At 45.0% G+C, this 15,883-nt stretch overlaps 1 protein-coding gene across 3 annotated transcripts in view; it reads right to left on the reverse strand.

Moving 5' to 3' along the window:
- The window catches only part of KIF26B (kinesin family member 26B), a 227,281-nt gene that overhangs the window by 56,311 nt on the left and 155,087 nt on the right, over positions 1–15,883 (reverse strand). For all 3 annotated transcript variants that reach the window (XM_068115929.2, XM_078778866.1, XM_078778867.1), the window contains one exon: positions 5,925–9,216. In XM_068115929.2, the coding sequence (XP_067972030.2) occupies positions 5,925–9,216 (3,292 nt within the window). The remainder of the gene's footprint in view (positions 1–5,924; positions 9,217–15,883) is intronic.

Consider the following 15,883-nt stretch of genomic DNA (forward strand, 5'->3'; position numbering starts at 1 on the left):
CCCAGAGATCCCCCACATACAGGATGGTGTGCCCCTGCCTCCGTGAGGCCAGGGCCAGGACAGAGTTGGGGGGAGAGAGAGAGAGTGAGAGAGAGAGAGAGAGGCAGAGACAGAAAGAGAGAGAGACAGGGAGAGACAGGGACAGAGAGGGAGAGAGAGAGAGAGAGCGAGAGAGACAGACAGAGAGAGAGAGAGAGAGAGAGAGAGAGAGAGAGAGAGAGAGAGAGAGAGAGAGAGAGAGAGAGAGAGAGCAACAGAGAGAGAGAGAGGGAGAGAGAGAGAGAGAGAGAGAGAGAGAGAGAGAGAGAGAGAGAGAGAGAGAGAGAGAGAGAGAGAGAGGCAGAGACAGAGACAGAGACAGAGAGAGAGAGATAGAGAGGCAGAGAGACAGAGACAGACAGAGAGACAGAGAGACAGAGATAGAGACATAGAGAGATAGAGATAGAGATAGAGAGATAGAGAGAGGCAGAGACAGAGAGAGAGACAGGCAGGCAGACAGACAGACAGACAGACAGAGAGAGAGAGAGAGAGAGAGAGAGAGAGAGAAAAATAAAGAAAGAAAGAAGGAGAGAGAAGAGACAAGAGGGAAAGATAGGGCCACAGTCCATGGGGACAAATCGGCACTATGACTGTAACCGTGCTGCCCTGAGGAATCTGGGCAGCAGGGAAGAATGGGGAAGATTTGGCCCCAGACTTGTGTTGGGGAAGGAGGGTACAACCACCGCGAAGAGGCGTCCCCGATAGTTGTCCAAATGTTAATTGTCTGGTCCGGAATTGAACGCACACTAGAATGGGTATCTCTCGAGCACCCTCTTATACAAGACCATGCATTTTAAGGCCATTTTCCCTGCTAGAGCGGGGGTTAGCCTTGCGGTCCCCATGACAATCTTCTCCATTTTGCCCTATTTTCTGCATCTCCCCTTGTTAACCCCCTTGCCCGCATTTCTTCTTCGACCATCTTTAGCCAAGTCTTTCTCAGTCTTCCCTGTCCTCTACTTCCTTCTACATTCATTTCCATCACTCTTCTCAACCAGTCACTTTCATCCTTCCTCAACACATGACCAAACCATGTCAACCTGTTCCTCTTCACAGCATCAATCACAGGCTCTATTCCCATCATCTTTCGCAATTCATCATTTGTCTTCCTCTCTCTCAACGATACTCCGCACATCCACCGAACCATTCGCATTTCCACCCTTTCCAGCCAGCACCCTCTAAGACAATCGTAACTTATCTAAATTAAAGTAACATATCCAAAAAAGTAAAGATGTTAACTGAACATGATAATATATTTGGTGGGCTCTTTTGTGAACAATGTTCAATGTGGGAACAGCTATAAAAATATGACAATTACTCTGTTGTTGATTTGGTTCATTAACTCCAACGCTTCGCATTGCTGAGCAAACCATAACTATATAAGCCAGAGAGTTCACAGAACATGAAACCCCGTACAGTGTTCAAGAAAGTACTTCAATTTTAATGCAACGTACACCCACTCTGTACGGGTGTGGTGGGAAGCGCCATGTTATTATCCTCTCTGGGATAAATAGATTACATTAGATCGATGTTGGCGTCTCAAGAATGTGAGCGGTATGTTCAATTAACAGGTTTCTTGTAGAGCGATCACCAAGTGGCTTAAGCATTCAAGCAAGCACTCCATTCAAAACCGTTGATAAGGAACGGCTGGCTTAGCAAGCGCTATGCTTGGTAACAGAACATACCCCGAGTTTCCTCCCTTTAAGGTAAGGGCTAAGGACCTTTTAGGTCATGGCCCAATTATGGACAAATCGCCATGATTAGATATCTTAACACGGATATACTCCTTAAATTGATATATGTGGGAAAATTACATGACCAGACCAGGAATCGAACCTAGGTCCTCTGGAAACCGTGCCAGTGCTTTGCCATCTGAGCTATGTGGGCGACCCTGACCGAGCATGCAATTTTCCAACACATACGATTGCCACTCTCTTGCGTTCAATGCTTCCGGGGCACTCGCTGCCAACCATAGGAGCACCAACGGCCTGAACACGAGAGGTTCATCCTCCAATGGGGAGACAAATCCATGTCCTCTATTACAAACACCACTGGGGGAGTAATGAAGCTATTAGATTAATGAACAGGATAAAATAATTAAATTGATATATATTGGGTTTGATTACTGGTCTGGGCATGTAATTTTCCCACATATATCAATTTAATTATTTTATCCTGTTCATTAATCGAATATAATCCTTAACATGGATTTTGCCCAATGCAGAAACCCCCCTTGGAGAACGGTGCAAATGAAGTCGCTACAACCTCCATCGTATGACCCTCAGTCCTCCTGTCAAGATAAATTGGGATTTGATAATTAACGACCAAATGTATCACCATCAAACAGACAGACAGACACCAAATTGTGTATTTCAGTGTGATAATTATTTCAAACATTGTTTAAAAAGCCGGAAGTTTAGCGCTATTGAAGCAGTCTTATCCACCAACCGATATAACTTGTCCTAGTACTGCAAAAGTGGAGGTTTCCTGTTTGCAATGATTTTCACACGGGCAGACAAAGTAAAAAAAACAAAAAAAATCTTACTCCTCTCTGCACATGCGCAATGGCGACGAAATCAGAGCCAAAGTAGTGTTAAACTACAGGTTTGTTTTCCAATTTATGTTCCAATTTCGTGTTCAAAATATAACATTCAATTTGAATAAGTCCTTCTCAATCATATCACTCAATCATAAACTGACAACCATGAAGCGATAAGACAACAGAGACGTGAACCAATTGCTTTGCATTGCTTTTCGCTTTTCGCTTCACGTGCTCCGGGTAACAATGATTCTATTTTATAACTTTTGACCTTTCTGTTTTTAAAAATTACTATACCTGTAAACTGCTAAATAAAAAGCTCATTCTGATCACTCATTATTTATTTATTTGATTTATTTAGCTGCTTGCAGAATTCCAGCACCAACCACTTCATCAAAATTATGAAGACCCTTCACAATCCACTTCATCAAACATATGCAGCTTACATTTATTATGCATGCACGTAGGATTATGATTGTTATGATTTATGGGAGCGAGACATGGGTAATGAACGTAGAGCAGCAACGAAGGCTGGAAAGGGTGGAAATGCGAATGGTTCGGTGGATGTGCGGAGTATCGTTGAGAGAGAGGAAGACAAATGATGAATTGCAAAAGATGATGGGAATAGAGCCTGTGATTGATGCTGTGAAGAGGAACAGGTTGAGATGGTTTGGTCATGTGTTGAGGAAGGATGAAAGTGACTGGTCGAGAAGAGTGATGGAAATGAATGTAAAAGGAAGTAGAGGACGGGGAAGACCGAAAAAGACTTGGCTAAAGATGGTGGAAGAAGAAATGCGGGCAAGGGGGTTAACAAGGGGAGATGCAGAAAATAGGGCAAAATGGAGAAGATTGTCATGGGGACCGCAAGGCTAACCCCCGCTCTAGCAGGGAAATTGGCCTTAAAATGCATGTTGTTGTTGTTGTTGTTGTTGTACATAGGACGCAACCCAATTTCTGCTTGCAGTCTGGCATTGGTTACCATGTCACTTGACCCGACAAAATTGTGTCACATGATCTTGCACAGGCACCATCGCTCCCCTAGGGTGTTTGTCGGATTTATGGAGGTATGATTCTAGACTTGTGCGTAGGTTACATCGTTTATGGATGGTGTACAGTGGTAGAAAGAGGTAAACATTTATCGTTTACAGATGGTACGCAGTGGTAGGTTTTACAGTGCATAATATAAGTACACCCTACCCTTGCTCTGTCTGCATGGGGGGTTCGTGTTCTCAGAAACATACAGTACAGAGTAAATCAATGTAGAGCATAGTATTATCCAATGGGGGAAAGGGGGGTTATGTTCCAGACATATTTGGAGCCAATAACAACCCCTTCAGTCCATTACAGCAAAAAAGACAGAAAATTTGGACAAACAATCATCATTCTTTCATGAAAACCATAAGTTTTTATCCAAATGTGAGCTGTTGTCAAAGTCAAAGAGGTTGTTGAACTAGAACGACACTCTTCGACATCAACCGATATGCCTCCGCCCACATTATTACATTATACATACTTGTACCAAGTTTGATTTAAATCCATTCAGCTGTTCTCAAGGATCACATTTTTACCTGACATGACCTCTGACATTTGACCTTTGATGCCAAAATCTAATCAGTTCATCTTTTCATCATAATATGTACATACACTTGTCCCAAGTTTGGTCAAAAGTCCCATCACTGGTTCACAAGTTAGCACAGTAACAGAATATTTACCTAACGGGACCTTTGACCTCTTGACCTCAAAATATAATCCATTTATCTTTTCATGATTATACAGTACATACTTGTACCAAGTTTGACTTAGTTCTCTTCAGCCGTTATTAAGTTATCACGGTAACAACAACCTATTACGAAACTGACATTTGACCTCTTGATGCAGAAATCGAATTAGTTCATCTTTACATCATAATATACGTATAGTTATTCCAAGTTTTGTCAAAATCCCATCACTGGTTCACAAATTACCTCGGTAACAGAATCTTTTTTTAACCAAACATGACCTCTGATCTTTGACCTTTTGATCCAAAATCGAAACAGTTCATCTTTACCTCATTATACATACCTGCACCGAGTTTAACTTAGATTCCTTCAGCCATTCTCAAGTTATTGTGGTAACGAAAACCTACCACGAACAGAGGGGCGGACGGACGGACTGACAGACAGCCGGACAACTCGAAAACATAATGCCTCCGGTGCCTTCATCGGCGAAGGCATAAAAATTGTATATATAGTCGAGGCTCATGAAATGGCTGGATTTAGTACACTGAACAGATCAGGACACAACACTAACAGGACAAAAGGAACAGTGGGGAGACGGGGAGAAACACCAACAGCAGAGTTGAAGGCCAAGATAGAGGCAGACTTGGATGAACAATGAATGTGCGGAGAAATGAGGAGCAGAAGAGGATGCATGGGGTGGACGGCAGAAGTCATACCTTAGTACATATTCCATCTCCATCTAATACTTAAGCCTCCCTCAATAGTATAGGGGAAGGCTTATTGCTGTTGTAGGGTTTGTTTCTACAGTAAGTGCCCCCACGTTTTAATGGTACCACAGAGTTTATTAGATCCCTAGGAGTAATAAACCACAATTTAGGAAATTGTTATGTGAGGGTCACATGCTTTTTTGACCTTGACCTATATGAGGTCTTGGCGCAATTATAGATGTATTACCATTTTTCACCATAACTCAACTAAGGCTTGTCCGATCTAGATAGCCTAAAGCAAGGTGCTTTTACGCTTAATTTACATCATAATGCTCCGAGTTAAAGGTCAACGTCAAATGGCGACCTGAATAAAATAATGCGGCCAAGGTCAAATGGCGTTCTCAAAAAAAAAAACGTTTTTTGTCATCATCGCTTCATTTTGTCAATGCATAATATCAAAGATGGCTTCGCCTTCCAAAATGTTGTTGTATCATAATAGTGTACCTGCAGTTGTGCACCTGATATTGGATTAGTGTCCTTGACCTTTTTTGGATTGTAACCTAATTAACAAAAAACACCTTTTTGATCACAAGTTGAATAATTTTCCTCCGATCTTCATGATGTTGAATTTTATAGATTGCAGATGGGACACATTTTCTTCATTTGCACTCTATTCCTAAATGTTGAAGGTCAATGTCATATGACGGTCCGAACAAAATATGATATTGGATCGTGGACCAAGGGAAGGCACGGGTGATCGCCAAGGGTAAGTCAGGGTAGACTTAACATCTTGTGTCTCCTTATTCATCCAACATAGGCACTTAAATGTAAGCATGGATATAATCTCTTATGACAAGGAGGTTCATTATCCAGTGTGGGTGAAGGGGTTGGGGGAAGGTTGGTGAACATACAGCCATAGCTTACCAGATGAAGTTCCGGTACGTTTGCGGAGGGACTTGAGACTTCTTGAGCGCTCACCCACTGCTGCAATGCTGCTCCCCTCACAGGCAGACGACGCACTTCCTGTTGCCTCACTGTCACGACGCATGCTTTCGTAACCGCTGCTTCCACCACTACCGTTGTGGTAAAAAATTGCTGCACGGCCCATAGCAGGAGGAAGATCCCCACTAAGCACACTGCTGTTGTCACTGAAGTGACCACTACTGTATCGAGGCCTCCGCGGAGCAGTCACCTTGCTATAGGGAGAAGGAATTCCCAATATTCCATGTGTTTGGCCTGCGGCTCCTCTGAAACTGCTGGTAGCCATTACCATACCAGCCCCAAGAGGAGGGGACTCCAGTAGGTTGATGCCACTGTCGTTGCCACTGTCAGAATCTCCTGAATGTTGGCCGTGGTGACCTTTTGATGACGAAACAGCAAGTTCTGAAACACGAGTGTTGGTAATACGAACAGGATTTGGCTTAATACTAGATGTCAGCGTTGCCCGTCCGTGCTTTGTTCCGCTCATTGCAGCTGTCTTTACTAAGGTGTGTGGATTTGGTGGAACACTGGTGTTTCGTGGTCCTGAAATGCTGGGCCACAAAGCAATGGAATTGTTTAATGAAGGACTACGAGCTTTCGAGCCGGATACTGCTGCTGCTGCTGCTATTACTGTCGTGGCTGCGTCTGTCATTGCAGTTCTTGCCCCACACACTTTTGAGCTTCCACTGGACTTCGCCATGGCTGAGAAAGAAGAATTAGCAAGTGAAGATGTAGTAGCGAGTGTCTTTGCCATGGCTTTGCCACCTTTATTCTCTTTATTCAAGTTTCCTAGAGGACTGAGAGATGTTAAGCTATCTGCTTTATTTAAAGATAATGTGCTACTGTGAAGACTCCTGTTGGGCCTACAGTGTTGGTTGAAAGCAGCTGGTCCTTGCCCTTGATCTACTTTGCCCCTTGCATATCTGTATGTGCTGCTCCCCCCTTCACCGCTGCTAGTGAGACATTCTGAAGCAGAACCTATAAGCGCGTGGTTCTCCACAACTCCCTGAGATGTCTTTCTTGGCAATGTCCTTGAACGTAAAAGTGATGCAGAGAAAGTGCTTGATGGCATATCCAACAAACATCCTACACGATTTTTTTGATCCAGGCTTGATTTGCGTACAGGAGGAGTTGGCGGAACACCCTTTGTTCGTGGAATTTGGGCAGACTGATTGGCTGACGGAGCATGATTGCTTGTGCACGATTTAAAATCCTTAGGCTCAGACTGCCAGTTAGAAGAACTTACTAGATCACATATATTCCAAGCAGGCTGTTCCTGTTTTGTATTTGCACCATGTGTTTGAGATCCATTCCATATGTGTGGAGACAAAGAAACGAGCTCATTTGGCGACATCACAGGAGAAGTATCCACGGACTTGCTGCTTTGTGTACCAGTATTATTCTTAGAGCAGGAGGCTGCACTTCGACTCCCTTTTCCTTTTCCTTTTCCTATTTTATTCATTTTGCTCTCACTGGGGATAGTTGGAGTCCTATTCCATTTGACAGGGTTTGTAACAGATGGTCCCAAATCTCTTTTTTTCCAGGAGTCAGAACTCCAAGGCACAGCTGGCAGTGAGGATGGTGTCAATTCAGAAGCTTGTGCAGTGGATGAGGTAGTTTTCGGTCGCTGTGCCCCGTTAGTGTGACGGGGCGGCAAGCCGCCCGTCTTGGGAATACCGTGGCTTCCAGCTCGTGTTGTGATAGGTGGCCCATCACTCCTGCCACTGTACTTTTGGCCTTCTCTGTTGGGCCTATATAGACCAGGAATTTTGGAAGACTTGTTCAATTTCGAGGAAGCAGACGTTGGAAATTTATTTGTACCACTGGAACAGCTTTTACCTTCACCTTCTGATGTTGAGAAACCACTGTCATGCAATGTGCTTTGTTGGCTGACAGAGCCATAGTGACTCCCATTCAGCATGAGGTCTTGTGAATTTGGAGACAAGGAATCCCCTGTTGTTAGCACGACACCATCATATGACTGCATTACAAAGCTGTCACATGACTGATCACCCTCACTGTTTGCAGTATTTGCGCTTGCTTCACTTAACCATGAGCTAATTGATGAGCAGCGGCTCTCTATCCGTAGGGTCTTTGCATTTGAATCTGGGTCACCAGTGGTGCAGTCTGTGACCCCAACATCATAATCTGAGTCATCTGTAATGCTACTAATGATACTAATTGGCCGTGATCCTGATGATAATGCCTGCACAGAGCAGTTGCTCGTAAAACTCATAATGCTCGTGGGACGGTTCGAGCGTCCAAGGGAAGAGGTGCCAAAAGTGAGCTCCTCTACAAGGGTGAACACCAGCATGTCCTCATGGTTCAGCTCCACGGGTTGTTGGAGCGTTACCATTGTAGTTAACATACTGTCCAGCTCAATGGGGGTAGGAATAGAGAGGTTCTGAGCAGCTACAACTGCTGCACCCTTTTGAGGCCCAACAACATTTAAAGGTGGTGGTGGAGGAGGTGGTGGAAGGGGTAGGGGAGCAGCTGGCAAACTCATTCCAATTGTGGAAGCCCTTGTTTTCGATGATGGATTGGGTGATTTCTTTGGATGAAGTATTTTCCCTGGTGTTGAGTTTGTGCCTGATGATGGACCTTGGCCATACTTAAAATGTCCCTTCCATGTACCTGCATTACTAATTTCAGTAGGTGGACCTGATGGTTGACTATCACAAAACCTTGCTTCTTTGTTAAGTAAGAAGTCACCACACTCAGTTGATACTCCTTTTAGAGGTGTGGGCATTGGCCATTTTGCTGCTTGGTGATCAGTATGATTTAGAACAGCCCAGGATGACAACTTATTCTCAACTTCAGGCTGAAATTCTTCAGGCTCTTCACTGCCATCAATGCATTCAAGTCGTTCTTGGAGCTCAGCAAATGTCCTACATTTAAGACGATTAAGGTCAGGCTCATCATGATCTAAGTGCTGTTTAAAATGAGTGTGTGGTGTCAAATGATCAAGCGAAGGGATTATAGGCACAAAATCAGGTGGGCCTTCATTGTCTGTGAGATCATGTTCTGAAAGAACGGCTCCGTCAGACCCCACATAGATGACTGTGTCACATGACTGTTCACTGCTGCTTAAGTAGTCAGGATCACTGGCCAGTGTTGCCCGGGGAACATCTGGATCAAGGGCTACAAGCCGAGGATGTGCCGTCCGTGATAGTGGTAGGCGTCTCGTACGGCCCTCCTCGCAGGAACTCTCTCCTCCTGATGAACTTGAGGCATTCTGAGGAAACATCAAAGAGCCATTGTCATTATGAAAAAGATTACCATGTACTCAATTGTAAATGTTTCAATATACTAATAAAATTTGCATATTGTAAAATAGCATATACATGGTGTATTTTGTTGTTACGTTTGTATATAAAGTTGAAGCTGGTGGAACCAAGGAGAACACACAAAAGAACGGGAACATAACAGAACAAGAAGAACATAGTGGAAAAGGGGGAAAACACAGCAATAGCACGGTGGAACCGGGACACTTTGAGAAATAATGGGCATGGGGAAGAATGAGATCAAAGAGAGTGGAGAAGGACACAGGGAGTGAATGGTGAATGAGATACAAACTCAAACAAAGGAAAGATGACGAAGGGAAAAACTGCGGATGAAACAGAAATGGAACAGAAAATTGAAAGGAGGGTGGAGGAAGGGGTTATGTTTGGAATGGGTAAAGGTGGGCGCGATTCGGAAAATTTTAAGTCCGCTTACCGCTTATCCGCTCCGCCAGCCCGTGTAGTCCGATTCGCTTATCCGCTTCAGCGGCCGAAAATCTTAGTCCGCTTACCGCTTATCCGCTTATCCGCTTCGATTCGATTTTTTAAAAGCGCTTCGACGTTTTTAAAGCGATTTTTGACGTTTCTAAAGGGAATTTAATGCTTTTTAAGCCTAAATAGCCATTTCTAACTACTACAAAGACAAACAAAGCTTTTAAGATCAAAAATATACATTTTTATTTAAATAAAATTTATTCAAAATTTATTGAAATAAAGTTTTCCACTCGACTCTACTCTACTCTACAGTTAATTTAAATATAATTTTAATATATGCAAGTTACATTGAAGAAAAATCAATTTGCCCGTCCTTTCTTTGACAAGAGAGTCTACTAGTCAACAGACTAGCAGTCTGTTGACTAGTCCTCGTCTTCCTCCTCCACCTCGTGGGCCTTCTTGAGGATTTGGAGGTTGCCCTTCATGAAGACGAGGGCCTCGAAGTTCGGTGCAGCCAGGGCCGACCTCTTAGGCCTGAGGATGTCCGACCCGTAGCTGAACACGCGCTCGACCGAGGCAGAGCTCGGGAGCGGCGTGTTATGCCTGAGAAATAGAGTTACCCAAGCATCACGGAACTCGAGCGGGAAGAGATTGGGCGAGAGCCGAGTTGTTAGGGTTTCACTTATTATTCACTTAAATAAATATTCACAATTCTAGAGTAACGGCTCAGGCTAACAGCTGATTTGGCGAATCGCGATGCGCTTTAATTTTTCGGTAGTCCGCTTACGCTTATCCGCTTCGGTTTCCGGGGGTTGTTCCGATTCGCTTATCCGCTTCGAAAACGTTAGTCCGCTGCAGCGGATAAGCGGATAAGCGGACTTTCGAAGCGGACCGCCCACCTTTGGGAATGGGGAGGGGGGGTTTAGTATAGTTGGGGGTGACCAGAAGTGGTGGTGAACAGCCTTCTTGAAGCCCTGGAGGGAATAATGGCATTGAGCAGCCTGAGGAAATTGGTTCCACAGACGAGAGAAAAGAGGAACGAATGAGTGGAGGTGAGCAGTGAGCCTGGATTTCGGGAGTTTCACCAGAAGAGGGTTACTATCAGAGTACATGTCTCCTGCACAAACCTGGGAAAGGGGTGGGAGTGCAGAGTAAGGAAAAAGCAGAGGGTGCAAAAAACAGAAAGGAGGTGGTAGGAGAGGCCTGTCTGTGAAGCATGAGTAGAGTAACAGGCCCAGAGACTGCTTCATCAGAGAAGATTCAAAGGATTTTAAGGGCCTTGGTTTCTATGGCCTCAATAAATGAAAAGTGTAAGGCAGGCACACCAGCCTAAAGGGGAAAGCAGTTAGCAGTACTCCATCAAGCTGCAGATGAAGGCCTTGTAAGCTGATGAAAGTTCAGTATGTATTGCCAAGGAAACATTGCACCATGGAGCATACCTAGTTGGCAGTTTACTTTTCAGTCTAACTTGGATACATATGGTGAGCCCGAGAAAGATCATGGCTATTTGTGAGGCACCAAGTTTGAATGATTAAACTTCTTCAACAGGTTTGTTAAGGAAGTACATGAGAGGGTTCGCCATATGAAAGAAAAAATTCCCTTTTTAAGGCCATTTTCCCTGCAAGAGCAGGGGTTAGTCTTACCATGACAAAAGGGTGGCCATGACAATCATCATGGTTCCCTTTTTGAGGCAATGTTTTTATGGCCGGATGCCCAACCCTTTAGTCGCCTCTTACGACATGCAGTGATAGTGTACCTATTCTAAACAGGGGTACACACCGGCACATTCATCCCAGCAAGATGGTACTCAATTTGCGGACCTCGGAAGGATGACAGGCTGAGTCAACCCCCCTGGCATTAATTCAGCGATCGACCGGGATTCAAACTCAGGATCCTAGAATCCCAAGCCAGCACCCTAACCGTTAAGCCAACACCAGGCTCTGAGGGTTCACCATAGATGTACATATAAATATATACAGTATATTGTATACAGTCAAGGCTTGTGGAAGAGCTAGAGCATATGACAAATAGGACGCAACATAACAAAAGAAACAGCAGAAAGAAAGGGGGGAAATGCCAACAGCAGGGCCAAGGGCCAAAATATACAACAAGAGATGCGGGTAGCGATGAGGACACCAAGGAATGAGGGTAGCGATGAGGACACCAAGGAATGAGGGTAGCGATGAGGACACCAAGGAATGAGGGTAGCGATGAGGACACCAAGGGATGCGGGTAGCGATGAGGACACCAAGGAATGAGGGTAGCGATGAGGACACCAATGAGGACACCAAGGGATGAGCGCAGCAATGAGGACACCAAGGGATGAGGGCAGCAATGAGGACACCAAGGGATGAGGGTAGTGATGAGGGGTAGAGGAGAATGCAGGGCGTGGACAAGATAGATACAGAAGCAAACTCTCAGGAAGAAAAAATTGGAAATTTGGAAATAGCTGGGTTTGGGGAGGGAGGAAGGGGGGTTAATGTGGGTAGAAAAGATCATGGTTTTGGATTTGGGGTGATTTGAGATGGTTGTGAGCAGCTGTCTTGAAGACCTGGATGGAAGAATGAAATTGAAGAGAATGTGGAAGTTGGTTCCACAGGGAGGAAAAAGAGGAACAAATGAGTGGAGGTGCAAGACAAATTCAACAGGACCCTACCATGCTCATTTTGGAGAGAAAGAGTGGGAATGTGAGATGTGTCATGCTTACTGCGAGAGTGTGGGAAGTCGATCGGCCAAAAGAGGTGGCAGCCTTCATTGCCGATGTCAAAAAGTTTGGATAGCAAGGCAGTTTGTTTTATGTTTGAGAGATGTCCAGATATATGGCCCTGATCTCATGTCTGAGATTGAGAGCCTCCATCCATTATTGGGAGAGTAAAAGCAGCCTGTCCAGATGGAGTGACTGGGTCGAATCTGATCTCATGGTCTGATTTCAGGCCATTAGAGAAAAGGAGGGATTTGATGTCCACTGTGATGACTGTGCTTTTATTTGGAAGGAAGCTAATAGGCCTGTAGTTTCGTGGTTCTGTTTTTGCATCAGGTTTCGTTATTGCAGTGATGGTGTCCAGGACTTCCAAGTAGACGGAAGGTGACCGAGAGCAAATGGTAGGATGAACAGAGCAGAAAGGGAATGTAGAAAAGCAGTTGCACAAAATTTTAGGACATGTGGGTTGATGCTGTCTGGTCCTGTTGTAGAATCATCGTTGAGGGTTGCCAGAAACTTCACCTTCTCAGGTGAAAAAGACAGTGTCCAGGAGCAGTTGAGTATGAGGTAGGTCCAGGGAGTAAGGGGTTATGTAAGGGTACACAAGTAAGGGGTCATGGGTACACAAGATTTTTAAGTAAACAGCATTGATGAGGCATTCAGCTTTCTCACAAGCAGAATCTGATGTAGTGCCATTTGAAGGGAGGGAAAGGATAGAGGGTGTAGCATACACCAGAGACAAACAGATGTGACCAGGTGCCACCATGTTTGTGAGGAGTGACCAGGTTCCTTGAAATTGGCAAGATGTTTTCTGGCTTTCCTGAGAGTGAACACATACGTGTTGCGGGCTTTGTGAGAGAATCTTCAGTTGCCTTTGGTGGGATTTGCCTTCCAGGAAGAGAGGGCATGTTGTTTGGTGGCAACTACTTCACCACACGATTCAATGTAACAGTGGTGAGAGGATGGGTATCTTCACTGCAGATGAGATGGTATAAATCTGTCCATAAGTGAGTGCAGGCTTTTGTGGAAGAATTCCTAGGCAGCATTAATATCAGGGGAGGTGGAGATGGAAGACCAGTCTGAAGTGAGAGGGCAGCTTGCAGTCCCTGCCAATCAGCCTGAGTGAAGCGCAGACTTTCTGACACCAAGTCAGTTGTCTGATAATAGCCAAAGAGATTTTTACTCTTGCAAGTGCATGATCAGATGAACCAATTAAATCAGCAGAGGAACAGGAGACGTTAGCTGGGAAAATGACCATAACCAAGTCGTAGAAGGAAGATTTGCCATTGGCAGAATTCTGGGTCTGAAAGTTCACAGATTGTGTCGGGCCCATGAGGTCGCAGACACCCTTGCTGAAATGTTACGGCTGGTTGAGAGATGCCAACATCCAGCCAATTGGCATGGTGACCATTTATATCACCACATATGAAGGAGGAGAGTTGGAATGGGTGTTTATAAGTTGGGCCATGTTGGGAGAGGGAGAGAGAGGGAGAGAGAGGGAGAGAGAGGGAGAGATGGAGAGAGATGGAGAGAGATGGAGAGAGATGCAAACATAGCCATTGGTGTTAGGATGGCACAGCACACAGACAAACATGAGATGGTTGTCGAGGGGAAAGTACAACTAAAGGTACTCCTTGTAGTTTGGAGGGGTGAGAGCATCACACAGAGTGAGAGATGGAGTTCTCGATGTAAACTGCAACTCCACCACCAGGATGGAGCTCAGGCCTGTTGAGCCAGAGGAGGCATGGGGGAAGTCATTCCTGTGGGAACAGATGTTTAGCAGTGGTGGCCTTGATTGAGAGATCTGTCAGATTTGAGCAGAGGCCTCAGATGTCAGAGGTCCATACAGTTAGGGACAGGGGAGGAGGTGCTGTTGGCAGTGTGCGGGAAGGTGGAGGGGCGGGAGGGGGGGGGGAGGGATAAGGAAACAGGGAGGTGAGAGGACTTGGGGCAAGGTTTGGGAGGGGAAGTTGTGATTTCTTTTCACCAACAATCTTTGGAATGACTGCAATTAGACTGCAAAATGCTATTTTACTGCAAGTGCAATAGCTGCAGAAAAAAATCAATTTAAATTTGACCATGATGAACGAGTACTTGCAGGTTTGCGATTTTGTCTTTACAGAAATTTCTTCCTCATAATAATTTGCAAGAATGACCACACCAGAACAGTTTTAGCAAAAACTCCATGAGAATCTTTATTGTTATTACTGCAGAGCGTTTGAATCAGCAATTCTAATTTGGGTCAGGCTTAAACAATATTTTGTGCAACTCACATTTGATTTGATTTGATTTGAAATGATTTCACATTTGGTGTGTACCCCGGTTTAGAATAGGTACACCGTATATCTGCGTGTCGTAAGAGGCGACTAAAAGGGTTGGCGTCAGGAAGGGCATCCGGCCATAAAAACATTGCCTCAAAAAGGGAACCATGACAATTACAACTACATATGGGCAGGGTACAGCCCGAAGTACCCCGTAAGGGACCCCACTCCCTCTCGTCAAAACTCAAGGTGGGGAACCCGATCGAAGCAAGGGTGGAAATCACTCCATTTATGACGACGACACGTCTGATGCCCGACGTGGAGATCGGTTTCTGAGGTTTGGGACATGGAATGTAGGGACAATCAATGACAGGGAGATCAGGAGAAGTGGTGGAAGTATTGGTCAGAAGAAGAGTGGACATATGTTGTGTGCAGGAGACGAGATGGAAGGGAAGTGGTGTGAGAATGGTGAAGGGTAGGCAGGGACAAAAATACAAGTTTGTGTGGCAAGGGTGCCCAGAAGACGTGCATGGTGTTGGTGTCCTGTTTTCTGAGGAGTTTGCAGACAGTGTAGTGAGAGTGACGAACGTGAGTGAAAGGTTGATGATGGTGAAAATGATGATTGGAAAGCTCTTGGTGAACGTCATCTCGGGATATGCCCCGCAGGTTGGGTGGAGCGATGAAGAGAAGGACAAGTTCTGGTGTGCAATAGAGAAGCTGATGGAAAACATGAAAGATGAGGAAGTTGTTGTGGTAGGAGGAGACCTAAATGGACATGTGGGAAGGAGTATAGACGGTTTTGAGGGAGTTCATGGGGGTTACGGATATGGTGTGAGAAATGGAGAAGGTGAAAGGATTTTGGAGTTTGCTGATGGAGCTGATTTGTTCATTTGTAATACTCAGTTCCAGAAAGAGGATAATAAGCTTGTTACATACACGTCAGGTGGGGCGACGAGAACCGTTGACTACCTGATGGTGCATAGGCGAGATAGGGGGCACCTCCAGGACACAAAGGTGATCCTGGGGGAGGAGGTTATTTCACAGCACCACTTGGTTGTCTGCGACAGAAGGGTGAAAGGTGCGAGGAGAGCTCGGCGGGTGAAGTACCAACCGAGAATGAAGGTGTGGAGGTTGAAAGAGGTGACAGTGAGGGAGGCATTAAAAGAGAGGCTGAGTATGGTAGAGGATGATGTGGTTGAGCTTCAAAGTGGTTGGAAGTCAATG

The sequence above is a fragment of the Myxine glutinosa genome, chromosome 5 (genome assembly GCF_964187855.1).
Source record: "Myxine glutinosa chromosome 5, kmMyxGlut1.1, whole genome shotgun sequence".
Taxonomy (NCBI): Eukaryota; Metazoa; Chordata; class Myxini; order Myxiniformes; family Myxinidae; genus Myxine; species Myxine glutinosa.